Source organism: Melanerpes formicivorus, unplaced genomic scaffold (assembly GCF_026170545.1).
Source record: "Melanerpes formicivorus ecotype bairdi unplaced genomic scaffold, bMelFor1.0.p_v2 SCAF_36, whole genome shotgun sequence".
In the NCBI taxonomy this organism is placed as follows: domain Eukaryota; kingdom Metazoa; phylum Chordata; class Aves; order Piciformes; family Picidae; genus Melanerpes; species Melanerpes formicivorus.
In genome coordinates, this window is record NW_027142388.1 from 6,579,553 (window position 1) to 6,595,129 (window position 15,577).

Sequence of the window (15,577 nt, forward strand, 5' to 3'; positions counted from 1 at the left end):
TGAGACAGCAGGGAAAACTCAACAGGTCAATTCAGCTGCAGGTTTAGAAGCTGTTCAGTGGTAGATATTGGCTAGTGGCTTTTTAAGTCAGCCCTAGCACCGGTGTGCTTACATCCCATCAAAGAACATGCCAGAAATGTTTAGGGAAAAAACGCGCTCAGAAGGGAGGGTAACAATTCTTGGATTTCAAATCAGGCCAGTTTTGCCCTTGAGGATTGTGTTATTGAAGGCAATGCTGAGCAGAAGCTCATTACAATAAAAGAGGGGGAAATTTGGAGAAGCCAAGATACAACATCCAAATTGCTTTCTTGTTTATTGTCTCAACAGTTGCAAAACCTCAAAAATAAGGAGGAGAGCTTAAAATACACTGTGAATTTCATTATTACAAAGAAAAGACTGACACTACAACCATTCAAACAATAGCAAACATCTCCCTGGTTCTCAATTGGGGCAGGCTCAAGCCTATACAAAGGAAACAGAGGTGCTTAAATAACAAGTAGCTAAAAATACTGCCATATTTAATACTACTTTATGTTTCTAAGTCCTTTGATAGCCAGTTATGGATTCAAAGATCTGTCCATAATTACTGGGCTGGTAGGGGTGATTAGCATGGTTTTCAAGCACAGATAAGCTTCACATTAGACCAGTCTGCTGCAGCATATTACAATATATCCTGAAAGCCACAACCAGAAAATTGGAAACACCTTTCCCCCCTTCATTCCTTTTTACAGCTCTCAATTTAATAAAGTAAATCATAGAGGTATCAAAGAAACTGACTAAAAGGTAGTTCACATAAGAAAGCATCTCTGCCTGCAAGCATATCTTGCTGCTGCAGGCAGCACTGGGCAGGCATGGAATCTGAAGCTGTATGTGGCTGTTGGGTGCTGTGTCAACCTTCCTGCTCTAGCCACAAGACCCAAGAGGAAAGGCAGGCACAGGACTGTTTGGCCTTATCAGCTCATCTGAAAGCAATTCAAGTACTTCAAGAACAGCACAAGATGTGCCCTATACTCCTCACTTTCCCCAAGCACTAACACTTTTCTGGCCTCCTAATCATTGGGTAGTCAATAGACTGAACTTTCAGTCTTAAGACAACTTCCATCTTCATACTGTTATGCTCTGTTTACATAACCAATCTTGAGTTTGTGAACATATATGTGCATGTCACATGTACCTGCATATATTCAGATTGGTGTGATTGGAAAGAAAACTGCTACTCCAGTTTGGTTAAGATGCAACATGATGGGCAGACTTTCTGTAACCTTTATGTGGTGGAATGATCCACTGTATGCAAGAAATCATCTTCCCTGTGAGGCCTCAGAACAACAAAAATTTGGTGTCTGCTCATGGAATGTTTTTCTCATGTGTGATCTTACAAAATGATACTGGTCTGTGATGAATTGGTACACTAGAGACAGTGTGCTGAATTAGATAAACTTGAAAGTTTGAAGTAGCAGGCAACGCCTGTGATGCTGGTATGTTGGAATAGAATAATGCATGTCTTACTATCTCTTCGTGAAAGAAACCAAGAGAACCCCAAATCTAATTACATATCCATCATTAAAGTTCTACTGGGTATCAGCTCTGGTCCTGCAATTCACTGCAGTCTTAGGACAAGATTCTGATAGACTTTTCTTTCACTTTCCCATGAATGATGCTTCTTCACGTAGTCTTTGGCCCTTGTTACAATTTCTTGTTCCATAATGGGGTCGTTCATCAAACTCTTGGACAGCAGAACAAACTCCTGAAAAAAGATAAAGAAAAGAAAAAGATCCTTGATGTGCTAATGGTACTGAAATAGCTTCTATCTCTACCTTGCTTTTGGGAAAGCTCTCGAACTCGGAGGCAATAAATTTTCAAGGCTATTATTAATTTATAAATAATGGTCAATAAATAATCACTTGATACATTATTTTCAGCAGCCCACCACCTACAACATTTAATATTACAAACAATCCCAAGGGAGTCAAGACAAATATGAGCAAGAAATTTAATGAGACAAAAAATTGTTTGCCTACCCAAGTGTTAGAAAATCAGGCTGGTGGTTATAAATTAAGTCAGTCACCTGGAGGAGAGTAATTCTTCTGCATGGAGGACAACTGGCATCATTTGGTCTTGGCTCAGCTAAATTAATATCTCATTGTTACTTTAGTTAATTTTCAGGTAAGGCCCAAAAACTCACTCCATAAATATAGTCACAGTATATAGATAAGAGCAAGGCATGCCCCAACAGGCTCTTCCAGAGTAGTTGCATCTAGTTATGGATACAGCAGTGTTAGCTCAACAAGCTTTGCAAAACAGCCATGTATGAACTGCCCTTAACTTCACCTGGCAAAATAGACATCACAGACTACACCCATCCCTTTGCCTGCTCCTCTGCCACTAGAGTTCTAGAGATGAAAAACTTTGAACTTCAAACACAGGAAAGGAGATTTGATGTCTGAACTAATCTATTCTGAGGAGCTGGTCTAATTTCATAGACAACTTCCAATACTTCAGCTTGATTACATCTATGCTCAGAACTTTGCAAAACAGTGTCTCTCTGTTCAGCTGAGAAAAGCAGGCAGCTCCTGTGCCACTGGAAAATTGAGATAATGCATTGGTGCACAACTGGTAGCAAAGATCTGTGCACAGGGATGTAGGGGACAAAAAGGATAGGAGAAGGAGATGTATTACTTACACAGTCTGTCAGCTAAGGAAGGAACCAGCACAAACAGGCCCAGAGTTCCTATCCACACTAGGTTAACTAGCTGTATTTTCAAGGCATGCTTGAAAACCTAAGTACACAGCACATATAAAGACATACACAGATATAAAACCTTTGGTTCCCACAGAATCAATGTTGCTGTTGTAACGCGAGCAAGCAATAGCTATGCATAATACATAACTATAACCTGACCCCTGGGAAACACGGATATGTGAAATCACATTGAACATGTTATAATCACTGCTCTGACTCTCACTGACAAGACAAACTATCAATATATGCATCACTGGCATGAAATTCAAATAGTCAGTGAAGCACATCAGTTCTCTTTGAAAGGTTTGCAACCAGGTAATAGAATAAGATGATTTTCGTATATGCATAATAACAATAACTTCTTATTTTACATAAAAGCAATACTGCTTGTGATCTGTGCTCTGCACACACAATGCTGAAAGAGCAGCCTCTGGAATAGCCATGAGGGCCACGTGCTTCATACCCAGCCTGCTTTCCATCCACAGCCACCTTGCATTTGGCTATTTCACTGGTGTTTTCAGCTTCTTACTTGGGACCCATATGGGCTGAAGAGGCCATTTTCTGACTGCTTTGAGACTGTCCCTAAAGAAGACAGGTGAGTCTGGTCTCTAGAGAGTATCCTGAGGCTGCATCTCCCAGACACTGCAGACACAGACAGAGAGTCCAGCTTTACTGACACGTTCTTTGCCTTCCTCCATCTCTGCCAACAATACAGAACAGGGAAGGTGGCAAAGTCGTACATGACTTATGTTGGCTTCATCCAATTGCCTGTATAATCACAGTAATAAATACTGTTCACACTGAACTACACTCCAACTTTAATTTTATGCTCCTGTGGAGGATTTTATTTAAAGCAATGTTTTAAAATAATTTATGTAAATTACCCAAGAACAGAAGCAGCAATGTAACAATTTTTTGACAGGTAGTCCTATTAGCATTCTTTTAAAATGTGGCTAGAGAGGACAAAAACTTGGAAACATGTAAATGATAGAAGAAATGAGATCCTTATTCACAGTTACAATACTTAATGCTGGGGATAATTTCAGGAAAATGCCAAACTGACTCCAAAGCATAAAAGTTGAGAAACTGCAGGAGAAAAAGCAAATGGAAAAATACCAGGAGGTAAAGAATAAAGACTTCTCAGCTTTACCCCTACTTCTTCTACTAATCAAATGTGACCACTCACAAGTCACTTGTGATCTGCCTGGAAGCCAGTGGGAAGATTCACTATGACTTCTGCCTCATACCCTTTGAGCAGCTAGAATCATAGAATGGTCCAGGCTGGAAGAGACCTCCAAAGATCATCCAGTCTGACCTCCCCACAGTCAGAAGGGACATCCCCAACTAGATCAGGCTGCCCAGGGCATTGTCAAGCCTCACCTGGAATATCTCCAGTGAAGGGGCCTCAACTAACTCCCTGGGCAACCTGTTCCAGTGTTCCACCACCCTCATAGTGAAGAACTTCTTCCTGATATCCAATCTAAGTCTGCCCTTGTCTAGTTTGAAGTACATTGCCCCTTGTCCTGTCACCACGGGCCTTTGTAAACAGTCTCTCTCCATCCTTACTGTAGGCCCCTGTCAGGTACTGAAAGGCTGCTATCAGGTCTCCCCAGAGCCTCCTCTTCTTCAGGCTGAACACCCCCAGCTCCCTCAGCCTGTCCTTTCAGCAGGTGCTCCAACGCCCTGATAATTTTCATGGCCCTCCTCCGGATCCTCCCCATCAGGTCCATGTCCTTCCTATGTTGAAAAACAAGCTTAGCTTGTTTTCAGTTTTGGATACTCAGCTTTAGATAGCAATAACTTCATTTTTCAGGTGTCTCCCTGTTGTTAACTTGCACTTCAGTTGTAGTTCCATGCTAAGTCTGAACTATGGGCTTACACTCGCAGAACACAGACATTCAAAGCTCAGAGCTCTTTCTGAAAATCAAGGATTTAATTTCTCTTGTCTAGAAGCTTATGGCATACAAAGTCCTCAGTACAATGTCTCTTTATCAGCTGTTATGCTGTAAGTATTTCTGCCAGTGATATTTGTACAAGTATTTATGCACTCTGGCATTTTGTTGTAGATGTGAGGAAAGCTTTACTTGGGGCAAAAGAGAGGAAAAATTCACAACTTACTTTCCATTTGTCAGACATAAGGGTATGTACTTCAGCAGCCAAAATGAAGGAGGTGACATGCATGCTAATTAACTGCTTGGGGGACATCCGTATTTCTAGTGAGCCTTTTGTTCAGATACAGAAATGAGTGTAATTACTCCAGGATGACGGGCAACAGTTTGACATTAGAAAAGAGTAGATTCAGATTGGATGTTAGGAACATGTGCTTTACCATGAGGGTAGTGGAACACTGGAATAGGTTGCACAGGCAGGTAGCTGAGGCCCCACCCTTGGAGATAGGCTCAACAGGGCTGTGGGCAACCTGATCTAATGGAGGATGTCCTTGCCCACTGCAGGGCAGTTGGACTAGGTGACCTCTGGAGGTCCCTCCTGACCCAAACCATTCTATGATTCTGCATCACAGAAATACACAGGGTAAAAGTTGAACTTCAGTGGTTAGCCACAAGTCATAAAAAAAACAGGGGAGAAGCTAATTTTATGTACATGCAGAACTGACATTACATGCATCCCTTTTATGGGTAGTACTTCACTTCAAACACAGACATTTTTCAACAGCAAATGGACCAATCATCTTCAAAGAAAATGTCAGCTTCTCTAATTAGTACCTAAAAGAAACTCTGTACCCTTTTTTTTAGAGACCCATAAATACAGGTATGTGGGAGATAAAGGCAGAAAATGAGAGTGCTGAGAAAAAAGAATGAATATTCCTTCAACTACCACCAGAACTGTACTGGTGCCACAGCTCACACAATGAAAAGAAGATGCATGGTTAATATATTATTTATATAATGAAAGTAAGTCTGCAATTAAACCATTTCATAGCAGCTTCAGCAGATAGAAGAACATGGGTCTTAAACAACAGAGAATCACCCCAGGGAAGGCAAACACCAGCTGTAAATTCAGAACAGCAACAGATCTACCTAGAGGTAGGTGCAGCTCAGAAGCTAGCTGGCACATTTGTGTACTTCACAGGGCAACGGGCCAGTGGAGTATAAACAGCAATTGCTGGCACTGCCCAAAATGGCAAATTAGTCTATTCAGTGCAAAGGTTCAAAGGTCGAAAAACTTCAGCTATTTTCTGGCTAGAAGCCCTGGTAGAAATGGCACTGACCCACGTTTGGCAGAGACCGACGTGCCTTCAATGTATTACTGCCCGCGCTCAGCTGAGCTGCCTTTCCCTCTTACTGCTTCAAAAGTTGTGTCTGCTCACAGTGGTCTTTCCAGGTCCCACTCTCCCTCAAACTTGGCCCCTCTTACAGGCTTTGAAGTTTATTTATCTCCTCCTGTTTATTTAGCCCCTTCTGTGAGCTTTTACAGATACTGAAGATATAATTTTGAATCTTGGGATACCTCTTTGTGTCTTCCCTTTTAGCACAGTGTTGTATTATTTATTGTCCTATTCTTACCTCTTACTTATTTTTTTTGTATTTCAGGACCCATTAGCTCAGTGTCAAATATTCCATAAACTTGCAAATTCAAACAGTGGCAGGATCAAACTATGATTTAAAAGTAAGGTGCTCGGATGGTGTAGTATCAAGGACAAAAAGCCATTTCATAGCTTTCACTTTTATATCAACTGTTTCCCTCTGAGTATTGTCTTCAGTAACTGGCAGGGCTTGCACTAATGCCCAGTCATCAAGCCTCAGCCTAAATGCAAATGGTTAATGATAATTACAGTTATGACTACCTGCTTTCCTGTAAGCCACAAGGCTCACTTTCAGCAAGAATAAAAAAGGCAAATTAAGAGCATTGACAATTTAAAACAATTCTCACTGTGTAACGATCAAATTATATCCTTCTAATTTGGCTTTAAAAAGACCAGACACAATTGCTCATATCTAAAGCTAACTGCATTGTCAAGCTTCCCCTCCACAGCTCAGTAACAACCTGAAAATAAGCACTGCCATCTACTCTTGCGCACCGCTACAGTCATAGAATAGAATAAACATAGAATAAACCAGGTTGGAAGAGACCTTCAAGATCATCGCGTCCAACCCATCAACCAATCCAACCCACCCAAACAACTAAACCATGGCACCAAGCACCCCATCAAGTCTCCTCCTGAACACCTCCAATGATGGTGACTCCACCACCTCCCCAGGCAGCACATTCCAATGGGCAATCACTCTCTCTGTATAGAACTTGTTCCTAACATCCAATCTAAACCTCCCCTGGTGCAGCCTGAGACTGTGTCCTCTTGTTCTGGTGCTGGCTGCCTGGGAGAAGAGACCAACCTCTGCCTGTCTACAACCTCCCTTCAGGTAGTTGTAGAGAGTAATAAGGTCACCCCTGAGTCTCCTCTTCTCCAGGCTAAAGTCTGCATCATCACAATCAGATAGGATACACAAAACCTAGCAAGGAAAATTTCTGTGACAGTTTCTCATCTTTGGTAGGCCAGATTCTTCAAAGCAGACACAGAGTTTCCCAAGCACCTGTCTGCTCTACTAATCTCTCTGTATGCTTAAAAGCATTTTCCCTAACTAACCTGATGTAATTCAGGTTGCAGCAGAACAGAGTTTACCAGGTACTTAGGATGTCAAAGTGATCAGAGTAACAAAGCCCTGAAAACCTCTTAACAGAACCTCTCTTTTCCAATCCCTATTGCCAGGCTGAATCTTCTCAGGCAGCAAAGTGCCATCAGAAGAGTGTTCCTTCTTCCAACAAAGTGAGGCATGCCTTGAAACTCTGAAGTGTTCTAATTTAATTGTTTTTCTTTGATCTAACATAACAACTTGTGATAGTGTACAGTGAGTTTAAGACTGTGTTTGCTAGGGATTGGGGAGATAAGGAGCAATAGTAAAGGGTGTCTTTAAAACCATGAGTGATAATGACTGGCATTCTGAGCTCATCTCTGCAAGAACAAAGTTTCTCCAGCCACTCTGCAGTGGGATTAGAGTATTATCCTGTAAACAAATATATTCCTGACCCTTTTGTAAACTTTGATAATTTACACATTATCTGACACCAATGACTGGACATGAGGAAGAAGTTCTTCACCGTGAGAGTGGTGAAGCCCTGGAATGGGTTGTCCAGGAAGGGGGTTGAGGCCTCATCCCTGGAGGTATCACAGTATCACAGTATAACTTAGGTTGGAAAGGACGTTGAGGATCATTGAGTCCAACCTATCAACACAGACCCCATGACTAGACCATGGCACCAAGTGCCACGTCCAATCTCCTCTTGAACGCCTCCAGGGTCGATGACTCCACCACCTCCCTGGGCAACCCGTTCCAATGACGAATGACTCGCTCAGTGAAGAACTTCCTCCTCACCTCGAGTCTAAACCTCCCCTGGCGCAGCTTGAGACTGTGTCCCCTTGTTCTGGTGCTGGTTGCCTGGGAGAAGAGACCAACCCCTTCCCAGCCACAACCACCCCTCAGGTAGTTGTAGAGGGCAATGAGGTCACCCCTGAGCCTCCTCTTCTCAGACGCAACCATTGCACAACCATTAGCCAAGTCAGTGCAAATACTATCCATGAGTATGAGAGCTAGTATGGTAATGCAAGTTGCTATCTTCACTTAAAAAAGATTCTGTGGGCTTTTGAGACAGAAGAACAGCAAAAAAAGGGTTCTACAAGCAGCAGAATAGGGAAGTTTCTGATCTTTGGCACATTGCAGAGAAAGGAGCTCAGAGAGAAGGCGGTTATATAAATGAAGATTACAGCATTCCAGACATATTTACAGCCTGTGACTCTCACTCTGATATAAAAGGAAGTCCTTAGCCATTTGTACAGAGTCAATGATGTCACTGGAACTACTTTTGTGCTTAAAACTGCACTTTTCTCTAAGTGAGAAAATATATAGCATATTTTTAATCTGGAATTCCAAATAAACACTTGGAATGTAGGATGCTTGGAGATAACACAAGAGGTTTCTTACAAGGACATACAATGAAGCTAATTTAGTCTGGCACGAATAATGGATTTGAATGCCAAGTCAAACATCACAAGCATGTTGAGGGAAACAACAGCATGTATCAAAATTAATATCAGGAGCCATCAGACTGTGTGTTCAACATGATCATGCATCCCTGAGGTTCTGAAGCAGCATATGGAAGTCAGTGGGCTTTTTGCAGGGGCTTCATGGTCAAGTAATTGTACAAATAGCCTCCATTAGCCTGGAAGTACCCTGTTTCCAAAGGATATTACAAGAATATCCTATAATAAGAATACAAGAATACAAGAATATCCTACAATAAAATTAATTGCAGAAGTTAGCAAAGAAAATGTGCTTTTGTAGAAACAACTAGAAACAGTAAATAGTCAAAACACAAAACAACCAAACCCCAAAATAACAACAAACAATCCCTCCCAAACCAAAAATAACCAAAATCAAACCATGAGCTGCCAGAATTTTTCTGTCAAAAAAAAGGCCTCCTGAGCTAACGGAGCGAATTTACCTTCCTGAAGCACGAGTTAATAGGATGCATTAATCACACACCACACAAAGTCAATAAATAGGACACATTTTCATAGAATCATAGAATAGAATCATGGATTTTTTTTTTGATTGGAAAAGACTTCTAAAATCATCGAGTCCAACCTAACACCACGATGGCCATTAAACCATGTCCCAAAGCGCCATGTCCACACATTTCTTGAACATCTCCACAGATGGTGACTCCACCACTTCCCTGCACAGCCTGTTCCAATGCCTGACCACTCTTCCAGTATCCAACCTAAACCTCCCTTGGCACAATTTCAGGTTATTTCCTCTCATTCTATCACCTGATACTTGGGAAAAGAGACCAACACCCACCTCATTCCAACTGCCTTTCAGGGAATTGTAGAGAGCAATGAGGTCTCCCCCCTTAGCCTTCTCTTCTCTAGACTACAATCCCAGTTCCCTCAGCTGCTCCACATAAGAGTTGTTCACCATCTTTGTTGCCCTTCTCTGGACACATCTACAATGGTGCAGCCAGGGATGGCTCTGCTCTTGGGGGCAGCTGGGAGCCCAATTGCAGGGGGACATTTTGAACCTCTCTAAAGTCTCTCTTTGTCATACAGAGACAGGTAAGGACAGCATAATGCAAAGGAGATGACAAATCATGTGGGAAATTCCATGTAACACAATTTAGAGGCAGAGGTTCATGGCAGCTCATGGGGAGTAAGCGAAAGGTTTGTAAGAAAAAGCTACACAACTTCCACAAACAATAACTATTTTTGTGCCTGTTTTCATTATTAGTGTTGCTTCAATAACAAATAAGCTACCCTGCTACCCTGTTTTCTACAACATGCTTCCCTTAAACTGCTGGCTTATATGACAGTATCACAGTATCACCAAGGTTGGAAGAGACCTCAAAGATCGAGTCCAAACTGTCACCACAGACCTCATGACTAGACCATGGCACCAAGTGCCATGTCCAATCCCCTCGTGAACACCTCCAGGGATGGTGACTCCACCATCTCCTTGCCAGCACATTCCAATGACAAATGACTCTCCCAGTGAAGAACTTTCTCCTCACCTCGAGTCTAAACTTCCCCTGGTGCAGCTTGAGACTGTGTCCTCTTGTTCTGGTGCTGGTTGCTAAAGGGAAGAGACCAACCCCTTCCTGGCTACAACCACCTTTGAGGTAGTTGTAGAGAACAATGAGGTCACCCCAAGCCTCCTCTTCTCCAGGCTAAGCAACCCCAGCCCCCTCAGCCTCTCCTCATGGGGCTTGTGCTCAAGGCCTCTCCCCAGCCTCGTTGCCCTTCTCTGGATACGTTCAAGTGTCTCGATGTCCTTCCTAAACTGAGGGGCCCAGAACTGGACACAGTGCTCAAGGTGTGGCCTAACCAATGCAGAGTACAATGACTTCCCTGCTCCTGCTGGCCACACTATTCCTAATGTGGGCCAGGATGCCATTACGTGCAAGTGTGCGCACACCTCCATCTCATAAATGTTTTGCTATGGTCCTCACCACCCAAAAAGCATTAGATTGATCATTGGGTATCTGATTTATTTTTGCATTTGTAAACTAATTCTGCTAGCCAGGTACCTCTCTTCGAAGAAATGTTAGCTCAAAATGAGAAGAGCAGCTATTGTGGCCTTAGTTCCTTAGTCACTCAGCACTAGTGAAGAGCTAGGGTGACTTCAAATAGGGGATGCCTTTAGATGTGAAAAGCGAACACAAAAAGGGCACGGGTCTGTTGGAGAAGGCTCAGAGAATAATTTTGTATTATTATTTGCAAAATTATCAAATTACCTAGTAAGATTTTTCTAAAAGAAATCTTGAGTTGGATAAAAAACACTGAGGGAATGTGGATCTTATATCTGCCTTCCACAACACACATGAATATGTAACAGAAAGCCATAAGCCAGGAAAATAAACTGAAATGAAAATGTTCATTATTTTAATAGGGTAGTGCTCCCTCTCTCCCCAATCTTATCTTCATAGAAACTCCATTCTGACATTTTACTTAATTTTAGTCATTAATTATTTTCTGAATGAGTGTTATCTCGGACCTAATAATGCTTTATATTAACATTTAATTGCTAGAAATTATAGATAATGCATTATCTAAAACTTCAGGCTGGGGTTAGCTACAGCTTGTTTAATGAGAGTTTGCATTTCAGTTAGTACTCGAAGGGAAATTCGGCATATGAGCAGCATCTCTCGGCGGGCTCGGTCATGGAACCTTGAAAACTGAGGTGCAACAGGCTGATGAGAAGCCAGCCCCACCAGGATGGCCGGCGCAGGCTGGGCAAACATTCAGCAAGGCTGACACCTAGTAAAAGTTGAGTGAACTGCAAAGCGAACGTGAGAACAGCAGGGCTTCAGCAAAGGCAATCTAACACCCAGGGTTTTAGGAGCATCTGAGAACAAAAAATTGCTGAGATGGAAAGCAAAGTTTCCAGATAGTCATAGGCATGTAATGGAAAACGAAGTTAACCTTTGGAGGAGAAAGGTCTAAGGATTTTTGTTCTCTTACCTGAGGATTTGAAAATAGCAGTCCTGTTTCCTTATGTTTTATAATTGCTACATTTCCAGGAATATTCCTTGCCAGCACTGGAATACCTAAATCCATGGCCTAGAGGAACACAGAAAAGAGAGAGAAACAACAGTTTATTAGGATTTGGAGATTCTGAGGTGTTAATGACAACAATGAAAAGCAGAAATGACAAAACAAACTTTTTTCCCCATCTCTCCATTATTTATTTTTAGCTGAAAAATGCCATGTCTGAGGTGATATGGAACTTCTCTGAAATACTCTGTAGGGTGTTTTGTTAGTCTTGTAACTTTGAACATACTACCAGAAGCAATCAATCCAGAAGGTCAATGGATAGCTGCTTCATCCTTTGTTCTTTTTCAGCTCAAAGTATGCAGTTTGCTTCCTATTGGAAGCTCCTGATATATGGCAGGCTTGAAGAGAATGAAATTGAAGTTCAGATCAAAGTCTGTCAGTGTAGCTCCTGCCATTATTATGCATAGATGCGAAGATTAGTTCACAGCACAGAAAGGCAGTTCTCCCCAACAAAGTGCCTGCTCTTTTGTTCCATTAAAACACTTTTTCCACAGATTTTCCATAACATGTAGAACTGGAGAGATATAGGCAGCCCAATGACAGTGAAGGTGACCACAGAGACCACTTGACTCTTTCTCCTCAGCAATTCTGATTCCTGTGGGTCATATAGGACTCTGTAAGGAGTTTTTATTTTCACAGCATCTGTTACTATAGCTTGTCATAGACTTTGGGCATTCAGGGATTACAGGTATGTATGTAGTGATGCAGCTTCTGACTGAATTATACCGAGGAGAGAAAAGGTTATGCTTTCAGAACACATTATGCTTTCAGAAAATACTGTCTGTACAAAGTTATTGGTGTGGGAGCCCTCTGAGAGACCAAGGAGGAGGATTTGATTCTACCTAAACTGCACTGGTTAGGCCACACCTCAAGTACTGTGTCCAGTTCTGGGCCCCTCAGTTTAGGAAGGATGTTGACTTGCTGGAACGAGTCCAGAGAAGGGCAACAAAGTTAGTGAGGGGCTTGGAACACAAGCCCTATGAGGAGAGGCTGAGGGAACTGGGGCTGCTTAGCCTGGAGAGGAGGAGACTCAGGGGTGACCTTATTGCTCTCTACAACTACCTGAAGGGGGGTTGTAAACAGGCAGAGGTTGGTCTCTTCTCCCAGGCAGCCAGCACCAGAACAAGAGGACACAGTCTCAGGTTGCGCCAGGGGAAGTTCAGGCTGGAGGTCAGGAGGAAGTTTTACAGAGAGAGAGTGATTGCCCATTGGAATGGACTGCCCGGGGAGGTGGTGGAGTCGCCATCACTGGAGGTGTTCAGGAGGAGACTTGACAGGGTGCTTGGTTGCATGGGTTAGTTGATTAGGTGGTGTTGGGTGATAGGTTGGACGTGATGATCTTGAAGGTCTCTTCCAACCTGGTTTATTCTATTCTATTCTATTCTATTTAGCTCTTCATTTGTATGTGTGTGTGTGCATGTATGTATATAGGCACAAAAAAAGGAAAGGATGTGTGGGGTCTCAGCACTGTAGCATTCCAGACTGCCTGCAGGATCAGAGACCCAGCACATCATCTGTTCAAAGCTAGTAAATCATTTCCAAGAGACCCAAGGCCTGGCAACTTTAAAAAGTACAGCTTAGATTTTTTAAATAACTAGTGTGCAAACCTCAGGCACTCAGCTCTGCTACTGATGCATATCCTGATCTGAAACTTCAATTACTATTGATGAATTCAGAAGTCTTGAGGTGCGCTGACTGTGAAATCAGAAAAACTCATGTTGTACAATTATCACAGTGTCAGACCAGAAAGAAATTCACTCCCCCAAATCTTCAATCTATCTCATACAGATTCCCTGTCACTTCAGAGTGAATGCATTTTTAATTACTGTCATTACACTGCTGGATGGGGAGCAATTTTGCTTCAGCCTACGTAGCAAGAAAACAAAACTCCACGGAGAAAAGCATGGGGTTTGGTAGTCTGGACAAAAGTGCAGACAAAAATACCCTGGCTGGTAATGTACAGACCCAATTATGTTTTGAACAGTGAGGGACACTGCTGTGACTTAGCAACACGTCTTAATAGCTTAAAGTATCCAGGAAAAACACTTTTAAAATCACCACTGCAGATAAATTTACTTTGGACATGCAAATTCTACAGTGCTTCTGGCATGAGCTTCTGTTTCCCAGCAATTAGCTCTAAAAATAATAACCTTTAATGTCATACATAACCTGTTCTATAGTTTGTATCAGAACCTACTGGATCAGTTGGAGGTTAATTCAGATAACTAGATAAATAAAGTGAACATAAACCAGAATATACAAATGAGAAATATAAAAATTACAGATTTCTGAATGTATCTTTTAACTAACTTAAGAAAAATTAGGACTAGGGGGAATGGAATGAAGCTGGAGGTGGGGAGATTCAGACTGGACATGAGGAAGAAGTTCTTTACTGTGAGAGTGGTGAAGCCCTGGAATGGGTTGTCCAGGAAGGTGGTTGAGGCCCCATCCCTGGAGGGGTTTAAGACCAGGCTGGATGAGGCTCTGGCTAGCCTGATCTAGTGTGAGGTGTCCTTGCCCGTGGCAAGGGGGTTGGAACTAGATGATCTTTGTGGTGCCTTCCAACCCTGACTGATTCTATGATTCTATTTTGTTACTTGTTCACTGTTAAAACAAATTTGCTTTCCAAAGGTAGATTTGCCAAAATGTATACTGACTTTACCTACTTATCAGCACAGCAAAGTTCACAGAACTTCAAGGTTCACCCACGAAAGGAGTTCGGAATCTGCAGGTTAAGGAAGTTGCTTTTTGCTCTAACTATAGACCTAACGTAGGGTTCCCACAGAAGCATCTCCAGGAGAGGCAGAATTTCTGATTCAGCTCTTTTTCAGCCCTTCCTAGTGACAACCTTAACTGCCCTTGTGTTCAGTCTGCTGGCTGTTGACCTCATTCAAGCATGTTCAATGAGCAGGGAATGAAGATATTTTACTTGAACTTCTGAACTGAAAATCAAGAGCTCGATAGTGGCAGTGAAGTGTGTTAGTGTTCATTGTCACCTACCTAAGGCGCTCACCTCACCTCTCTGTATCTCCTTTTAGGAAACAAAACTGTAAGAGTACTTCAGGTCTGGCTATTTTCCAAACAAGCAATTGTCCATTCAAGGGACACACCATTGGGGGGGGGGGGGAAAAATAGCAGAAATAAATAATGAAAGGAGAAAACACAAAAAACACATCACACCACCCCCAAGGCCTGATGGCTGGAAGTGCCACTATCCCCAGCTGTAAGACAGAGAGGAGTTTGCATTTGAGTAAGTCAGTGAACAGTGGGCATGGTGCTGCCAGGTACATTGGCAGTGATGGTCAGATTATATGTGGGACTGGCCTGGGGAAGTTCTGTATTGGACTCTACCTAGTGGTGTGGCTGCACAGGCTGGCACAGTACTGCTGGACTGCAGCACACATTCACAAAAAACTCTCTCAAGAGATGTTCCTTCACTGCTGTTTCTGGATGCTACACAGTTGATGATTCATTGAAATGGATCACTAAGTTGATATTTAATTTTCCATGATTTTTGAACTCTAGAGGGGAAGACATTTGTTCTCTCTCAGAGTTGGAGGGCACTAAGTGCTACATAAGACAATTTTGAGGCCCCAAAGCACATAGGTACCAATGAACTACAGCTACAGAAAGGCTGAACAGATGGCCAAATACATAAGATAAGGGGCTGCCTTTATAGCAGCTAGCCTTAAACAAATGGATTGGGCTGTAAA

The 15,577-nt window shown here is 42.4% G+C and overlaps 1 protein-coding gene across 2 annotated transcripts in view; it reads right to left on the reverse strand.

Moving 5' to 3' along the window:
- Positions 1 to 300: 300 nt before the first annotated feature.
- Positions 301 to 15,577, reverse strand: part of GLT1D1 (glycosyltransferase 1 domain containing 1) — a 65,889-nt gene continuing 50,612 nt past the window's right edge. For both annotated transcript variants that reach the window (XM_068157427.1, XM_068157428.1), the window contains exons 11-12: positions 11,772 to 11,870; positions 301 to 1,744 (exon numbers count right to left, since the gene is read on the reverse strand). In XM_068157427.1, coding sequence (XP_068013528.1) covers positions 1,598 to 1,744; positions 11,772 to 11,870 — 246 coding nt within the window. In that variant the 3' untranslated portion in view covers positions 301 to 1,597. The remainder of the gene's footprint in view (positions 1,745 to 11,771; positions 11,871 to 15,577) is intronic.